At 50.7% G+C, this 16,030-nt stretch overlaps 1 protein-coding gene across 1 annotated transcript in view; it reads left to right on the top strand.

Annotated features, from left to right (window-relative positions):
- Window positions 1-16,030, top strand: part of LOC107112039 (serine palmitoyltransferase 3-like) — a gene marked incomplete at its 3' end in the record, with an annotated part of 111,331 nt that overhangs the window by 70,798 nt on the left and 24,503 nt on the right. Inside the window, exons 2-4 of the mRNA XM_015413103.1 lie at window positions 2,936-3,127; window positions 5,805-5,959; window positions 8,930-9,078. Of these exons, the coding sequence (XP_015268589.1) occupies window positions 2,936-3,127; window positions 5,805-5,959; window positions 8,930-9,078 (496 nt within the window). The remainder of the gene's footprint in view (window positions 1-2,935; window positions 3,128-5,804; window positions 5,960-8,929; window positions 9,079-16,030) is intronic.

Genomic DNA, 16,030 nt, shown 5'->3' with positions numbered 1-16,030 from the left:
CAACTGTAAAACAGAGGGTGGTTGTCCTCTACCTCCTGGTAGAGGGAAGTGAAATGAAATCTCAATAAGGGTAAACATCTGGAGCAGAGGTCCATCTGTGGCTCTTAGCCACAAGATGTATAGACAGGAACTCTCAGTCTGGGGCAAGGGATGCTCTGTCTTCTTGGTGCTTGGGGCAAGAGTGGGAGGGCTTCTGGTGTCCTGGCCCCACTGCTGGACCTCCTGATGGCACCTGGTATGTTTGGCCACTGTGTGACACAGAGTGTTGGACTGGATGGGTCATTGGCCTAATCCAACTATTGGCTTCTCTTATGTTCTTCTGTCTGGGGCAGTAATGTTGTGTATTCTTGGTGCTTGGGGGGGGGGGCAACAGTGGGAGGGCTTCTGGTGTCCTGGCCCCACTGCTGGACCTCCTGATGGCACCTGGTATGTTTGGCCACTGTGTGACACAGAGTGTTGGACTGGATGGGTCATTGGCCTAATCCAACTATTGGCTTCTCTTATGTTCTTCTGTCTGGGGCAGTAATGTTGTGTATTCTTGGTGCTTGGGGGGGGGGGCAACAGTGGGAGGGCTTCTGGTGTCCTGGCCCCACTGCTGGACCTCCTGATGGCACCTGGTATGTTTGGCCACTGTGTGACACAGAGTGTTGGACTGGATGGGTCATTGGCCTAATCCAACTATTGGCTTCTCTTATGTTCTTCTGTCTGGGGCAGTAATGTTGTGTATTCTTGGTGCTTGGGGGGGGGGGCAACAGTGGGAGGGCTTCTGGTGTCCTGGCCCCACTGCTGGACCTCCTGATGGCACCTGGTATGTTTGGCCACTGTGTGACACAGAGTGTTGGACTGGATGGGTCATTGGCCTAATCCAACTATTGGCTTCTCTTATGTTCTTCTGTCTGGGGCAGTAATGTTGTGTATTCTTGGTGCTTGGGGGGGGGGGCAACAGTGGGAGGGCTTCTGGTGTCCTTCTATGTTCTTATATTTATTACTTTTACTAAGGTTTCACAAAGAGAGCTACAGAACCTACATATCGCACAAGCGTCCACAGAGCAATGCTAGCAGCTGTTTGTCCTTCCAGTCGTGGTTCTTTGAGTCCAGACCACAGGTTGCATTCAGATGCCTGGATAAGCACTAGTTAAACTGAGACTGGGCATGCGCACAGCTCGTTCATGCTCAGCGCACTGAGCTAGATTAAATCCTGGTTTTAATAAAGCTGCGGGTGTTCAAATGCAGGCACCTGGGCGAACTGGAGTTTGTTTAATCCAGTCAGGTGAGGAATAAATGAACTCCGGTTTCCCCAGGCACTTACAGTGATCAGAAAGCTTTGAAATCAAACTTCATGGGAGAGAAGAGAATGGAGTCGGGAGGAGTAAGAAAAGCATATAAATGTGACCTTCACAGGTGGAGCATCTCCCCCCGGAAGCCCTCTGAGAATACCAGGAAAAGTTTACAATTGTTTTATCATTCTCTCGCTGACTGACTAATAATCTGTGGTTTGATGGTTGAGTTGGTGGTCTGGGCACTGCCCTGGATTAACCGCTAAGCAAAATAAGCACATACTTATGGCCCCAAGAGAAGGGGGGCACCACAGAGTCGTCGTCCCCTGCAGCTGTCATGCCCTTAACTCTTTCACTGCCACACCCGACTTTGTCGAATTTTTTGCAATTGTCCCTATCTGCCCTGATCGACTTCAATCTGCGTTGTTAGAAGAACGGTTTCTTTGGCACGGTGCATGGCTAAGATTGGTTTGAAGGTGTCGTCAGAGATCGTGTTTGTTTCCATCTCGTGGCGTGAGAGTTTCGCTTCCGTCAAGCGCAAACACAGACGGCTGGGTCTGGCAAGGGTTTAACTTATCCGCTGATTTGTGTAACAGAGCCTTCTGCTCTTTATGCTGTTATTTATTTTACGGATTTTTCACATAAAAAAGGTAGGTCTTAGTGAACAAGACATAAAACCGTGTATCCGGAATAAGAAGTCATCGATCGGCGAAATGAAAACGATTTATCTAGTATACAAAAAAAAAGGATACCTTTATTATTATTTGCCCCATATATACAAATTCAACTAGTAGAAGACACCATCAAAGATTGCCAAAACAATATGTTAAACAATTATAAAGTTGGTGGTGTCACAACAACAACATTTATGCATCCTGGAACTATAATAAGGCATAGGATACAATATTTCCTCCTTTGAAGATAAGACATAAAGTCCATGTACTCGGTGTAACTTGTTAACTTGATAGGAGGAGTCCATATAGTTATAACATATTCCAAACAGCCTTTGCAAAGACGCCCATTCTAGATATTTGGAAGATACATTTTCCTTCGACTTCTTCAGTTTGCCAGCTGTGTAAGTGGAACCTGATTTCAGCAATTTCATGGTATAGAATATTGAGCATTTGGCTTTCCATGCTGGTTTAGTCGATGCTATGATTATTTTAATCTATTCTTATCTCGGAACTTGCTGGTCTTTTCCGTGGTGCCCGGCAGCTCGCTTAGCTTGTCCTTCCATCCTGTGATTACTCAAACTCTGCGTTTGAGCGACCCACCTGAATCTATCACAATAGAACAAAGTTGGAGTCCCGTGGCACCTTTAAGACCAGCTAAGTTTAATTCTGGGTATAAGCTTTCGTGGGCATGCACACTTCTTCAGATACAGGCATGTGCACGCACACGAAAGCTTATACCCCGAATTAAACTTCGTTCGTCTTAAAGGTGCCACTGGACTCCAACTTTTTTTGTTCAGAACAACATGGCTACCCACCTGAATCTGAATCAGAGGGAAAGTATCGTTAGACACAGTAAACCTTGTGGGTGTGTTAACAAAAAAAAACCTGTGCATAGAAGGAAAGGGAATCGTCCTTTTGCACCGAGTAACGCTTTATCTGTGTGCAAGGGTTCTAGCCATGGCTTTCTTTCTTTTCTTTTTTCAGGAGAACGGTGTAGCAAATGGCAGCTCCTACAAACGACCATTGAATGAATCCTTTGAACAAGCACCGATGTACGTTAACATCCTGACCTTCATCGGCTTCACAGTAGGAACGTTTTTCGGCTACCTGCGTGACTTCCTGAGAGGCTGCGGACTGCAAAAATGTGTCTACGCAACAGAACGAGAAGAACAGAAAGTATGTGGGGTTGAAATTTTAGCCAGTGCGTTTCCTTCCTCTTGAAGGGCTTGAAAGAGGACGATCTCTCCCCTAATTCGTGCCTTGGGCTCAGTGGCTCCCTCCTGGTTGCTAGAAGAAGTAGGAGGTGGGAATTGTCAGGCCCCCCGCTAATTCACTCTTCACACATACACTATTGGCAGCGTAATGCTTTATTAGAGATATGATGCTGTGGGTTCAAGAGCTTTTGTTAGGGCTGAAGAAATACGCGGGAAATTACAAGATATAGGTAAAAGCATAAAATTCCACATTCATCCACATCACACCTACCCCTGGTGTTACTGTGGCAACACAGACAGATATAGGGTGCCCTATCTAAGCTAGGGTGGCAGACGGTTACTCCAAGGTCAGTCCCACAGGAACCAACTCCTGGCCGCTTCTTCAGAAAAGTTACGGCCTCTGCTCCCGTGCACTCCAACAACACACACAATTCAAAATGACAAGCGAAGGTGGAAAGAAACAGAACTAAGAGAAATCGAAAATTAGGCCTGAGTTTGACAGGAATGACAGGTGGGGGGCTGTGGTTTAGGGGCTGAAGTGGCATTCACCAGCTAGCAGTGGTGGATCAAGAGCCGGGGGTCCCCAACGTGGCACCACACAGCATCTGCCGACACTTTTTCTGGAGCCCACTAAGTGTTTCTAAAAAGTGGGTGGGGCCCTTACCATGCAAGGCTTCTGATTGGCCAGGGGAGGTCTGATTGGCTGTGCACATTTTTTTTAAAAAGCTGCTCTGGCGGAAGCGGCTCACAGAGGAGAGATGTTCACTGAGTGACTGAAGGGAAGTTGTGGCAGCCATTTTGTGGCTGGCCCCACCCCCTGCAGCAGACATTTTGGGGCAGCCATCTGGCGGCCGTGCCCACCACACGGCGTTCGGAATTCCAAAAGGTGCCCGTAGGCTCAGAAAGGGGGGGAGGCACCGGTCTAGTGATACCGCCCTCTTGTCATTAATCTTTAGCATATTTCTGAGAAATGTGACATGAGCGTTTGTTACGTGTGTTCCCGTTACAAGCCCGTAAATCAGGCCGGTCAGGCCTCTGGGGTATGGAAAATGCGCAGTGTCGAATGTTACACTGAGAACTGTTCAAAATTTGCAACGCGAGATAGATTGCTATGCATACGTGAGCACACGAGGCAGTGAAGGAAGAGTGCTTCCTGCAGATCAGCAGGAGCTGTGAGAAATTCTTCATACATCTGCTCCCTTGTCCTCCAGCTCCCAATCCCAGTGAATGAAGTGGCAGATCAGAGGACTAAACGGAGCCAGCGGGGTGTGGTGGCTCGAGTATCGACCTAGAATCTGGAGATTTGGGTTTGAATCTCCACGCTGCCACAGATGCTTGCTGGGTGACCTTGGGCCAGTCACAGACCTGCAGGCTAACCCGCCTCACAGAGTTGTTGTGAGGATAAAATAAAGGAAAGGAGGACAATGTGAGCCACTTTAGTTCCCAAGGACAGAGAAAGATGGGAGGAGGAGGAGATTGGATTTATACCCCGCCCTTCACTACCCGAAGGAGTCTCAGAGCGGCTTACAAACTCCTTTCCCTTCCCCTCCCCGCAACAGACACCCTGTGAGGTCGGTGGGGCTGAGAGAGCTCTTGACAGAAACTGCTCTTTTTCAAGGACAGTTCTTGTCAGAACTATGGCTTATCCAAGGTCATCCAGCTAGGTGCAAGTGGAGGAGTGGGGAATCAAACCCGGTTCTCCCCGATTAGAGGAGAGGAGAGAGGAGAGATTGGATCTATACCCCACCCTTCACTACCGAAGGGAGTCTCAGAGTCGCTTACAAACTCCTTTCCCTTCCCCTCCCCACAACGGACACCCTGTGAGGTGGGTGGGGCTGAGAGAGCTCTTTCAAGAACTGCCCTTGAGAGAACAGCTCTGCCAGAGTTATGGCTTGCCCAAGGTCATCCAGCAGCTGCATGTGAAGGAGTGGGGAATCAAACCACTACACCAAACTGGCTACCAGCTCTGTGTTGGGAAATACCTGGAGATTTGGAGCCAGGGGAGGGCAGGGTTTGGGGAGGGGAGGGGAAGGACCTCAGCATTATATAAGGCCACAGAGTCCGCCCTGCAAAGCAGCCATTTTTCTCCAGGAGACCACGTCTCTGTTGGCTAGAAATCAGTTGTAATACCGGGAGATCGCCAGGCCCTACTTGGAGGTCAGCAAACCTAGATATAAATAAAGCAAACAAGTTAGTAAATAGCAAGAGCATGCTAATAGCAAGAGCATGGTGAAATCATAAAATTAGCATGGCTTTCCTATGGCCTGATTATAGTCCCTGGCCATCTGCCACCAGGTGATCTCCCACAACCCAATCAGGGAGCTTGCTTGATGGAGCCTTCCAGAAACCGTCAACACCCACTCCCGCTCCCCCGCTCCCATCTAGTTACAGAACTGAGCACAGGTTCTCACGATTGGCCGCATTCTGGAATCCGGCCTAGAAAGAGATAAGGACGCTGTCGGCAGGGAGGCACGATTACGAACACATGCAAACCGGAGCAGGACTGCTAACGTTCACATTAACCTTTGGGGGGAAATCAGGGTGTTTGTCTCACAGCAACACTTTGAAAAAACAAACAACCATCTATGCAAGATGGATGTCTGAGAAACAGAATTGTATTCTTTCTTTAAAAAACCTAGGACTTTGTCCCACTTTATCAAGATTTTGAGAACTTTTATAAGCGAAACCTCTATGTGAGAATAAGAGACAACTGGGACCGCCCTATCTGCAGCGTTCCTGGACCACAGTTTGAAATGATGGAACGTGTTTCCGACGATTACAACTGGTCATTTAGGTGAGTCTGGCTAGTTAATATCTTTTCGCAACCACTCCCTCTGTAATAGTGCTAGATCAAGATGGGTCGCCGTATTAGCCTGTCCGTAGTGGTAGAGAAGAGCAAGAGTCCAGTAGCTCCTTAAAGACTAACCAGATTTGTGGCAGGGGAGGAGCTTTTGTGAGTCACTGCTCACTTCTTCAGACAGATCAAGATGGGTGGCCGTGTTAGTGTGACTGTAGCAGGAGAAAAGAGCAAGAGTCCAGGAGCACCTGAAAGACGAACACAATGTGTGGGAGGGGAGGAGCTTGCGTGAGTCACCAGTGCTCCCTCTAAGCTGTGGAGTCTTGTGAGCAAAAATTCTACTCTGTGAGCTACTGGCATTAAAGTTGTGAGTGAGTGATTTGGCTACTGCATAAATTAGTCTGTTCCGGAGCCATCCTTCCTGAGCCAAGACAAAGATGTGTGAACTGGAGGCTAAAAAACTGTGAGCTAACTCACACTAACTCAGCTTAGAGGGAACTGCTCACTTTTTCAAATAGATCAGGATGGATGGCCGTGTTAGCGTGTCTGTAGCAGGAGAAAAGACCAGGAGTCCACGAGCACCTGAAAGACTATAACACAACGTGTGGCAGGGGAGGAGCTTTCCTGAGTCCCTGCTCACTTCTTCAGATAGATCAAGATGGGCGGCCGTGTTCGTCTGTCTGTAGCAGGAGAAAAGACCAGGAGTCCACGAGCACCTGAAAGACTATAACACAACGTGTGGCAGGGGAGGAGCTTTCCTGAGTCTCTGCCCACTTCTTCAGACAGATCTAGATGGGCGGCCGTGTTCGTCTGTCTGTAGCAGGAGAAAAGAGCAAGAGTCCAGGAGCACCTGAAAGAGTAACACAATCTGTGGCAGGGGAGGAGCTTTACAACCCACCTGAAGAAGTGAGCAGTGACTCACGAAAGCTCCCCCCCCACACCACCACCAGAAATTTTGTTAGCCTTTAAGGTGCTCCTGGACTCTTGCTCTTTTCTACTGTGATAGTGCTAGGTCGTCCATGATGGGGCTCCGCCCCCAAATGCCCCACTGTGGCCATGGGCCTGAGTGGTGATGGCAAGAATGGTTTTTGGAGAGGGGGTGGCATCGCAGGGGCCACTGGCAGCCTCTGGCACTCCTGCGTGCCCTGAGCAGCTAGGCTACAGCTGGGCCGTTCAGTGCCAACGTTAGAGCCCAGGGCTGCTGGCACTTCCCGGAAAGGAGGCCAGAAGGAGCCCTGGGTGATGACGTCACTCAGGGGTCATTTCATAGAAAAAGAGGTGCAGGGGCTCATTAGCCTAACTCATTAGCATAACCTATTTGCATATGCCACACCCCCTGACATCACCGGAAGTGTGTCAGAAGGCAACACCCACCGCTCAGGCTCCACTGGACTCTTTTGGATTGCTAGCTATTGGGGGGAGGGAACGTGCAGATCTGTCCTCGCAGAGGAGGGAGAGCTTGTACCTGAATAAAACTTGGTCTTAAAGGTGCCACTGGACTGTTTTGGGCCGGGGGGGCAGGGGGAGGGGTCTCTGCAACTTACCTGGCTGCTTCTTGCTCTGACTGAGGGCTGCTGGGAGCAGGGGGCGGGGCTTGTTGCATGTTCCCGCCCCCTGGGCTCCTTACTGCCGGAGCTCCACTCCTGTGCGCTCCCGCAGGAAGTGACCCCTGAACGTCACTGCAAAAAGGTCCCGGCAGCATGCTCTTGGCCCAACCCGGCTCGGCTACTTCCACACTTGGGAGGTGGAGCAAAGAAGTCACTGCATTGGGCTCACCTGCAAGATTTTCATAACTTACAGTGGTGTTTTTCATGGCTGAAGTTCGGCCAGGCAGTTGGGTTGCGACGTGTTTTTATAAAGACCGTTTCTGGGATTGTGTCCAAAGCCTAGAGCTGACAGGCTTTCCAACTGAGCGCGGGGAATATATCTTTTCTTCTCTCCCCCCACCCCACCCCACCCCCACTCATCTTGATTTTCCGTTTGCATAACCTAGGAAGGGAGGAGGCATGTTCACACCCCTGAGAAGAGCGGCTTTTATTTAAAGGTTTTGGGGGGTTTTGGCCACTCGTGAAGGTAAAATATTAACACTAAGGGAAATGTCAGAAATAGCATCTGCCGTGGGTTTTCTAAGGGATGGATTCATAGGGCTTGGGGTTCCATTCTGAAGAAGCACTCGTTGCTTTGGACCGTCTCGCTTTGACTCAGGAGTCCTCAACGTGGTGCCCCGAGGCGCCGGGGTGACCACTTTCTTGGTGCCCACCAGGTGTTTTTAGAAAGCGAACGGTGCCAACGAGGCTTCTCAGTAACATGGGCTGATTTCGCACTAGAGCTGCCTCGATGTTGCGCCGCCGTCTGCCCCGATACTATCGGTCAATTTCACACCCGAAGCCGCGGGGCTGCCTGAAGCCGCGGGGCTGCATTTGCCCCGCGGCTTCGCCTGATTTCCTCCGCAGTTTCGTGATCCTCAAAAAACAGGATCACGAAACTGCGGGGGGAAATCGGGCGAAGCCGCGAGTCAAAATGCAGCCCCGCGGCTTCGGGTGTGAAATGGACCAATAACATCGGGGCAGACGGCGGCGCAACATCGAGGCAGCTCTCGTGCGAAATCAGTCTTAGTAACTACTGGAGATTCGATTGTTGCTTCGGTGGGGGTGATACAGGGATCTTCACAATGTGACCGAAAGGAAGGTGTGGGCAACCATTTTGTGGCTGGCTCCGCCTCCTGCGGCAGCCTTTTTTGTGGCCGTGCCCACCACGCCGTGTCCGAATTCCAAAAGCTCCTGCAGGCTCAAAAAGGCTGCTTTAAATGAATACGTTTGTTAGCATAGAACTGGAGGCCCCCAAAAGGGTTCATATCCCAGGTTATCTGTTTGTCTAGAAGTGCCCCAGCGAAATCGAACTACAATCGAATTAATTGGGGAACTGCTACCACTGGTCACGTGCCCCTTCGTTCTTCCTCCTCTGCAGATTCACCGGAAGGACCATCAAGAATGTGATCAACATGGGTTCCTATAACTACCTCGGATTTGCAGAAACCGACTGTAACGCTATAAAAACCGTGTGCAGCGTGTTAAGTCAATATGGGGCCGGAGTGTGCAGCGCGAGGCAGGAAATGGGTAAGGAGAATGCCCTCTTCTAGCCCAACCACAGACTCGAGCGAGGGGGCTCTGCTTTGCGAATGATTCAGATGGGGGGGGGAATTAAGGGGCAGGGAATGCTCCCTCTATGTTGTGGAGTCCTGTGAGCAAAACTTCTACTTTGTGAGGCACTGGCATTAAAGTTGTGAGCGAGCCGTTTGGCTGCTGCATAAATTAGTGTGCTCTGGAGCCCTCCTTCCTGAGCTAAGGCACAAATGTGTGAGCTGGAGGTGAAAAAACTGTGAGCTAGCTCACACTAACCCATCTTAGAGGGAAGACTGGACTCCACACGTGCATAGTCTGTAAACAGCCAGGACGGTGCAGTGGTTATAGTGTGCGGCTAGGGGGGGCCGGGTTCGAACCCTCACTCTGCCACGGACTCTTACTGGGTGACCTCGGGCCAGTTTATCACTCTTGGCCTAACCTGCTTTGCAGAGGAGGAAAAAGGGGGTGTGAAATGAAGTGAATGAACAAAGGAATATAACTCCCGCCAGCGCAGCGGAAGCGAAAACCATCCATTTCCGCTGTTGCCGATCAGCTCCCTTTCTCCAACAGGTTGTCTTCTTCCTAAACGTTACCCATTATCCTCTGAGTAATAACATTTGGTTAGTGGATCATAGAATCCTAGAAGCACAGAGCTGGAGGGGGCCATAGAGGCCATCTAGTCCAGCCCCCTGCTCAATGCAGGATCAGCCTAGAGCATCCCTAGCAAGGGTTTGTCCAGCCGCTGTTTCAAGGCTTCCAGGGAAGGGGAGCTCGCCACCTCCCGAGGCAGCTGATTCCACTGTGGCACAACTCCTACTGTCAAAACGTTTTCCCTAATATCCAGCCGGGTACCTTCCCGCCCTTCATTTGAACCCATTCTTGCGAGTCGCCTCCTCTGCGGCCAACAGGAACAGCTCCCTGCCCTCCTCCAAGGGACACGGCCCTTCAAAGACTTAAAGGGAGCCATCCTGTCTCCTGTAGTGCAGCTACAGAAGAAACTGCACCAGGCTTCTAGCCCTTGAGTTCTGGGGGGCACAAGGTTTAGGAAGGAGGTGTATGAAGCATTCTTTTTCATTTAATTTTCTTCTGGTTTCCCTTCCCTCCAAAAATCCACTTTAGCACAAAGGGTTTTCAACACAAAATAGTTCATCTCATATATTTTTTTCCCAACAGTGGAGCCCCCTAAAAATGTGAGGTGTTAGTACTTTAATGATAAAGCTCTTATCGGCCTAAAGACCGTGTCCTGAATCACAATAAAATCCCCGGAGATAAAACCACTTAATCATAAGAACGTAAGAGAAGCCAATGTTGGATCAGGCCAATGGCCCATCTAGTCCAACACTCTGTGTCACACAGTGGCCAAAAATACCAGGTGCCCTCTGGAGGCCCAGCAGTGGGGCCAGGACATTAGAAGCCCTCCCACTGTTGACACCCCCAGGCACCAAGAAGACAGAGCACCCCTTGCCCCAGAGCCCCTATCTAGACCTTGTGGCTAATAGCCACTGATGGACCTCTGTTCCATATAAGAACATAAGAGAAGCGAGTGCTGGATCAGGCCAATGGCCCATCCAGTCCAACACTCTGGGTCACACAGTGGCCAAAAATACCAGGTGCCCTCTGGAGGTCCACCAGTGGGGCCAGGACACTAGAAGCCAAGCAGCCACTGATGGATCTCTTGCTCCATATGCTTATCCAATTCCCTCTTATAAGAAGGGAGGGCGGGATAAAAATCGGAAAAATAAATAAATAAATAAATAAATAAATAAATAAATAAAGAAAGATAAGCCAATGTTGGCTCAGGCCAATGGCCCATCCAGTCCAACACTCTGGGTCACACAGTGGCCAAAAATACCAGGTGCCATCAGGAAGTCCAGCAGTGGGGCCAGGACACGAGAAGCCCTCCCACTGCTGCCCCCCCCCAAGCACCAAGAAGACAGAGCATCACCTGCCCCAGACGGAGAGTTCCTATCCATACCTTGTAGCTAACAGCCACTAATGAACCTCTGCTCCAGAAATTTATCTAATTCATTTTCCAGCTATCATTACTCTGGAAACAAATTTCACAATGGATAGGATTGCATTAGGCTCTGACCCCACTGGCAGAAATTTCAATTTGTCGCCTTATGGGCGCCTCAATAACTCCTTGTCAACAAGGCGAAATTGGTTTCCTCCTTATAGGTGTGGTTAGGCCACACTCTGAACAGCAGTGTTCCGATGTGGCTATCTGGCCCCGATGCTCACAAGCACGTCCTCTCAGAATAAGGCCTCTTACTGTATCGACCATATAATACCTGAGATGGAATTGTATTTAGGCAAGGTAGCATAAAAGCTGTCCTGTAGCATGTTGTTGTTTAGTCGCAAAGTCGAGTCCGACTCTTCGCGACTGTGGCGATCCCCGCGCTCCCGTCCGGGGGTGTTGCCCGTAGCCGTGCTGCCCCCTGCAGTATCTGGGCCATGCTGTCCTGGCGTAGGGGCTGGGGACGCAGTTCGGCTCCTGGAGGAAACGTCTTCGACAGACAGAGCTTGCCTCAGACACAGGCCTAGCAAAGGGTTACGTCACCCACTTAGCCTGCCCTGGATCTGGCCTTGCTGTTCGCTTTCCCTTTCTCTCTCACTCAAGCGTGCGCCCACGCTCTCAGCCAGTCCAGTGCCTCCTCATCGGCTTGCTCTGCCGCCGTCTTTATTTCCTCCAGCCCTCCCGGCGTTCCCAGCACCTGGGCCCCGCCCCCGCCTAAAGGCATGGACGCCCCCCGCCCCCCTGTAGCCTGCCCTCCCCTTGCGGTCCGGAGGATCCTGGCGCGGCGGTCTCTCTCCTGGCGTCTTCCTTGGGCGTCTGCAGCGCACGGGGGCGGGTCCTGGCCCGTCCGGACGTTCCCAGGCCGCTGCCCATGCGCTTGCCCTCGGCGCCGCGGCGCCCGTTGGCCCCGGCTCTGGTTCCGGGCGGCTGGTGCTCCCTCGTCGTCGCTGGCTCTCTCGATCCTTCCCCAGCGCTGGCCGGGGGTCGTACCAGCTGTCCAGGGTGGTCGGCTGGCCCCGTCAAGTAGGAGGGAAATCGGGCAGTTGGGGTGGGCCGGCGTTCCTCCCCCCGGGCTTCCCGGGGGCCTGTCCCGGCCGGAACCACATCACTCCAGGCCCTCCTGTCTTCCGTCGTGCTCCAGAGTTTGCTTAATTTCATGTTCGTTGCCTCGATAACACTGTCTAACCATCTCATCCTTTGCCGTCCCCTTCTTCTTTGACCTTCCGTCTTTCCCAGCATCAGGGTCTTCTTCTCCAGTGAGTGCTCCCTTCTCATTGGGTGGTCAAAGTATTTGAGTTTCAGCTTCAGTCTCTGGCCTTCCAGGGAACAGGGTTGATTTCTTTTAGGACTGACTGATTCGATCTCCTGGCAGTCCGAGGGACTCTCAAGAGTCTTCTCCAGCACCATAATTTGAAAGCATGTATGGCACAGTTAAAATATATAGAGAGGCAGGAGGGTCCTGCAGATACGAAAGACCCAAGTAGATGGGTAACAAACCCTTCGAGTTCACATACATGAGCTCAATAGATCTAATTCGAAAAGCCGCTTGAAAATTAAGGTATTGGCAGAAGTTAGCTTTAAGGCCATTAGTTCCCTAGGCTGAAAGCCTAATTAGTGCACATCTTGATTCAACTGTCTCCCTCCAAGGGCTTGAGTAAGGATCTTCTCTTGAGATGAAAATCCACCATTATTGAACAACATTTTCATCCAACGCTTAAAGGTGGCCCTCTGTGCTACAGACAGACTAACACGGCTGCCCATCCTATCTGAAAAAGTGAGCGGAGACTCACGAAAGCTCCTCCCCTGCCGCAGATTTCGTTAGTCTTTCGGGTGCTCCTGGACTCTTGCTCTTTTCTCCTGCTGCAGACAGACTAACAGGGCTGCCCATCTTGATCTATCTGAAGAAGTAAGCCGTGATTCAGGAAAGCTCATATACCCTGCCACACAATGTGTTAGTCTTTCAGGTGCTCCTGGACTTTTGCTCTTTTCTGCTGCTGCAGACAGACTAACAGGGCTACTCAGAGGTCATTTCGGGGGGGAACGCGGGGGAACACAGTTCCCCCGGGTGAGGTGCAGGGGGGTGGGGCACATGACAAAGCCCCGCCCCCTGCTTCCGGCCGCCCCACTTCCAGCCCTCATTCAGCCAGGAGGAGGCAGGAGAAGAGGGAGGGTAAGTTGCTTCCTCCCCGCCTCTCCCCACCCCTGCCTGCTTGGGGCCAAGGAGGGCCTTGGCGGGGCTTCCTCGCACTCCCGCTGGCCTTGCAGGTCCACCGCTGGGCCCCTGATGTCAGGGGGTGTGGCATATGCTAATGAGTTATGCTAATGAGTTCCCCTTGCTCTTTTTCTACGAAATGACCCCTGGGGCTACTCATTTTGATCTATCTGAAGAAGTGAGCAGTGACTCACAAAAGCTCCTCCCCTGCCACAGATTTCGTTAGTCTTTCGGGTGCTCCTGGACTCCTGCTCTTTTGTCCTGCTGCAGACAGACTAACACGGCCGCCCATCTTGATCTATCTGAAAAAGTGAGCAGTGACTCACGAGAGCTCCTCCCCTGCCACAAATTGTGCTAGTCTTTCGGGTGCTCCTGGACTCTTGCTCTTTTCTCCTGCAGCAGACAGACTAACATGGCCGCCCATCTTAATACACTACAAGGGATTTCCGTGAACAATGCACTCCAAGCTGAGTCTTAGAGCATTAAGGCTGCATCATAAGCATCAAGCAGTACAAGTCCCGAGCGGTTAGCTGGAGAAAGGTGCACAGGCTTCGACTTCCCTAAGAAAGGGAGTCATATCACTAACATATATATTAAATAACGTCGGAGCCAGAGCACAGCCCTGTCTAATCCCCTCCTGTAATGAAATGGTTTGTGATAAACGCCCTTCTGAGCTGCATCGTCCTTGGGCTGGTGTAGAATCATGGAACTGTTGCAGTAAACAGAACATCCTGTGATGAGATGAGATTACTCCCCCCCCTCCCCTGCTGCTTTCTTGAGCTCTGTCTCACACCATGTACGCAGCTCAAAGATGGGCTACCAAGAGCTGGTTTTTGTTCTTGTTGTTGTGTTTAAAAATTGTGCCAAAAGTGGGAACAAGTTGATAATCCAGTGAAGACGTGGGCAGCTTCATGGCAGAGTTGAGGGCCCCATTCCTCCTCTTGAAGCCCGCTGGGTGACCTTGGGTCAGTCACAGTTCTCTCGGCCCCAAAAATAAACCTAGCTGGCCACAAAAAGAGGTAGAGTTTCAGGCTGCCGGATAACCTTCGGATCTCCCGACCATACGCCACCTGCTGCCATACAATAATGAATTAATTAATTATCAGGTTCGTTTGCGCCATGAACAAAGACCACAGCCCCCACTGGAATAACTGCAGACCCTAATCCAAGAGTGTACCGTGACCACTCAGGGTGGTGTAGGAGAATGGGTCTGAATTTGTCACCAAATGGTCATTCCAAGTGTCTAGATTATTGAATTTGTATGTGTCCTAGTTAGGGATGCACACGTGGATATATCCAGTCTGAATATATGTCAGAAAAATGCCTTATCAGTATTTTCTGGATATGTTCGTATCTCCAGATGGTATCCAGGATCCCGGGAAATGGGTCTCCAAAAACGCCCGAGGATATTCAGGATTAGCTGTGAATATCGGGAGCTCGCATCTCGAGGGCTTTTCTTTTCTTTGTTTCTTCCGTGTGTCTCCCTGGGCTTGTTATCGGCTTGCTATGTTGGACTCACTTTGATTCTGTCCTGTGTAATTGGTGTCGGTGGTCTTGCAGCTTGGCATTCTTTGCATGAATCCGTTTGTGTTGGGTTTGCAGATTGCAGTGGATCCTCTGGGTCAAGATTTATTTATTTATTTATTTATTTAGTATCCCACCCTCCACGCCGTGGCAGGCTCAGGGTAGCTTACAGAATATATATATACAGGGGTCATTTTGCAGGAAAAAAGGTGCAGGAGCTCATTAGCATAACTCATTGGCACAACCTATTTGCATATGCCACACCCCCTGACATCACTGGAAGTGTGTCAGAAGGCAACACCCACGGCTCCACTGGACTGTTTTGGATTGCTAGCTATTGGGAAGGGGGGGGGAACGTGCAGATCTGTCCTGGCAGAGGAGGGAGAGCTTTTACCTGAATAAAACTTGGTCTTAAAGGTGCCACTGGACTGTCTTGGACCGGGGGGCCAGGGGGAGCTCTGCAACTTACCTGGCTGCTTCTTGCTCTGACTGAGGGCTGCTGGGAGCGGGGGGTGGGGCTTGTTGCATGTGCCCGCCCCCTGGGCTCTTTACTGCCGGAGCTCCGCACACACACACACACATGAATATGTTAAAACACCAGAATTAAATTAAATTAAAATCACAGCATATGAAATCATACATTCTCAGAACATGGGTGTTAATAAGAGATGGCAGCGTTCTCTCAACATTGGAATGGTCATCGACCGCCATAGTCCAGGCTCCTGCCAGGCTGTTGGTCATCAAGTTGGTGCTGATGTTCATGTTGGAGCTGGGGCCATGGTATGAAAAGGCAGCACCCTAATCGAAAGGCTGGTGGAAGAGCTCCGTCATAAGAACATAAGAGAAGCCAATGTTGGATCAGGGCAGTGGCCCATCCAGCCCAACATTCTGTGTCACACAGTGGCCAAAAACACCAGGTGCCGTCAGGAGGTCCAGCAGTGGGTCCAGGAAACCAGAAGCCCTCCCCCTGTTGCCCCCCCCCCCAGCATCACTTGCCCCAGACTGAGACTTCCTATCTATACCTTAAGGCAGGGGTCATTTAGTAGAAAAAGAGGTGCAGGAGCTCATTAGCATAACTCATTAGCATGACTTATTTGCATATGCCACACACCCTGACATCACCAGAAGTGTGTCAGAAGGCAACACCCACTGCTCAGGCTCCACTGGACTATTTTGGATTGCTAGCTATCGGG

The sequence above is a fragment of the Gekko japonicus genome, unplaced genomic scaffold (assembly GCF_001447785.1).
Source record: "Gekko japonicus isolate JY-2015 unplaced genomic scaffold, Gekko_japonicus_V1.1 scaffold3379, whole genome shotgun sequence".
Taxonomy (NCBI): Eukaryota; Metazoa; Chordata; class Lepidosauria; order Squamata; family Gekkonidae; genus Gekko; species Gekko japonicus.
The sequence above is the reverse complement of the archived record's forward strand: the minus strand, read 5'-3'. Positions and strand labels throughout refer to the sequence as shown.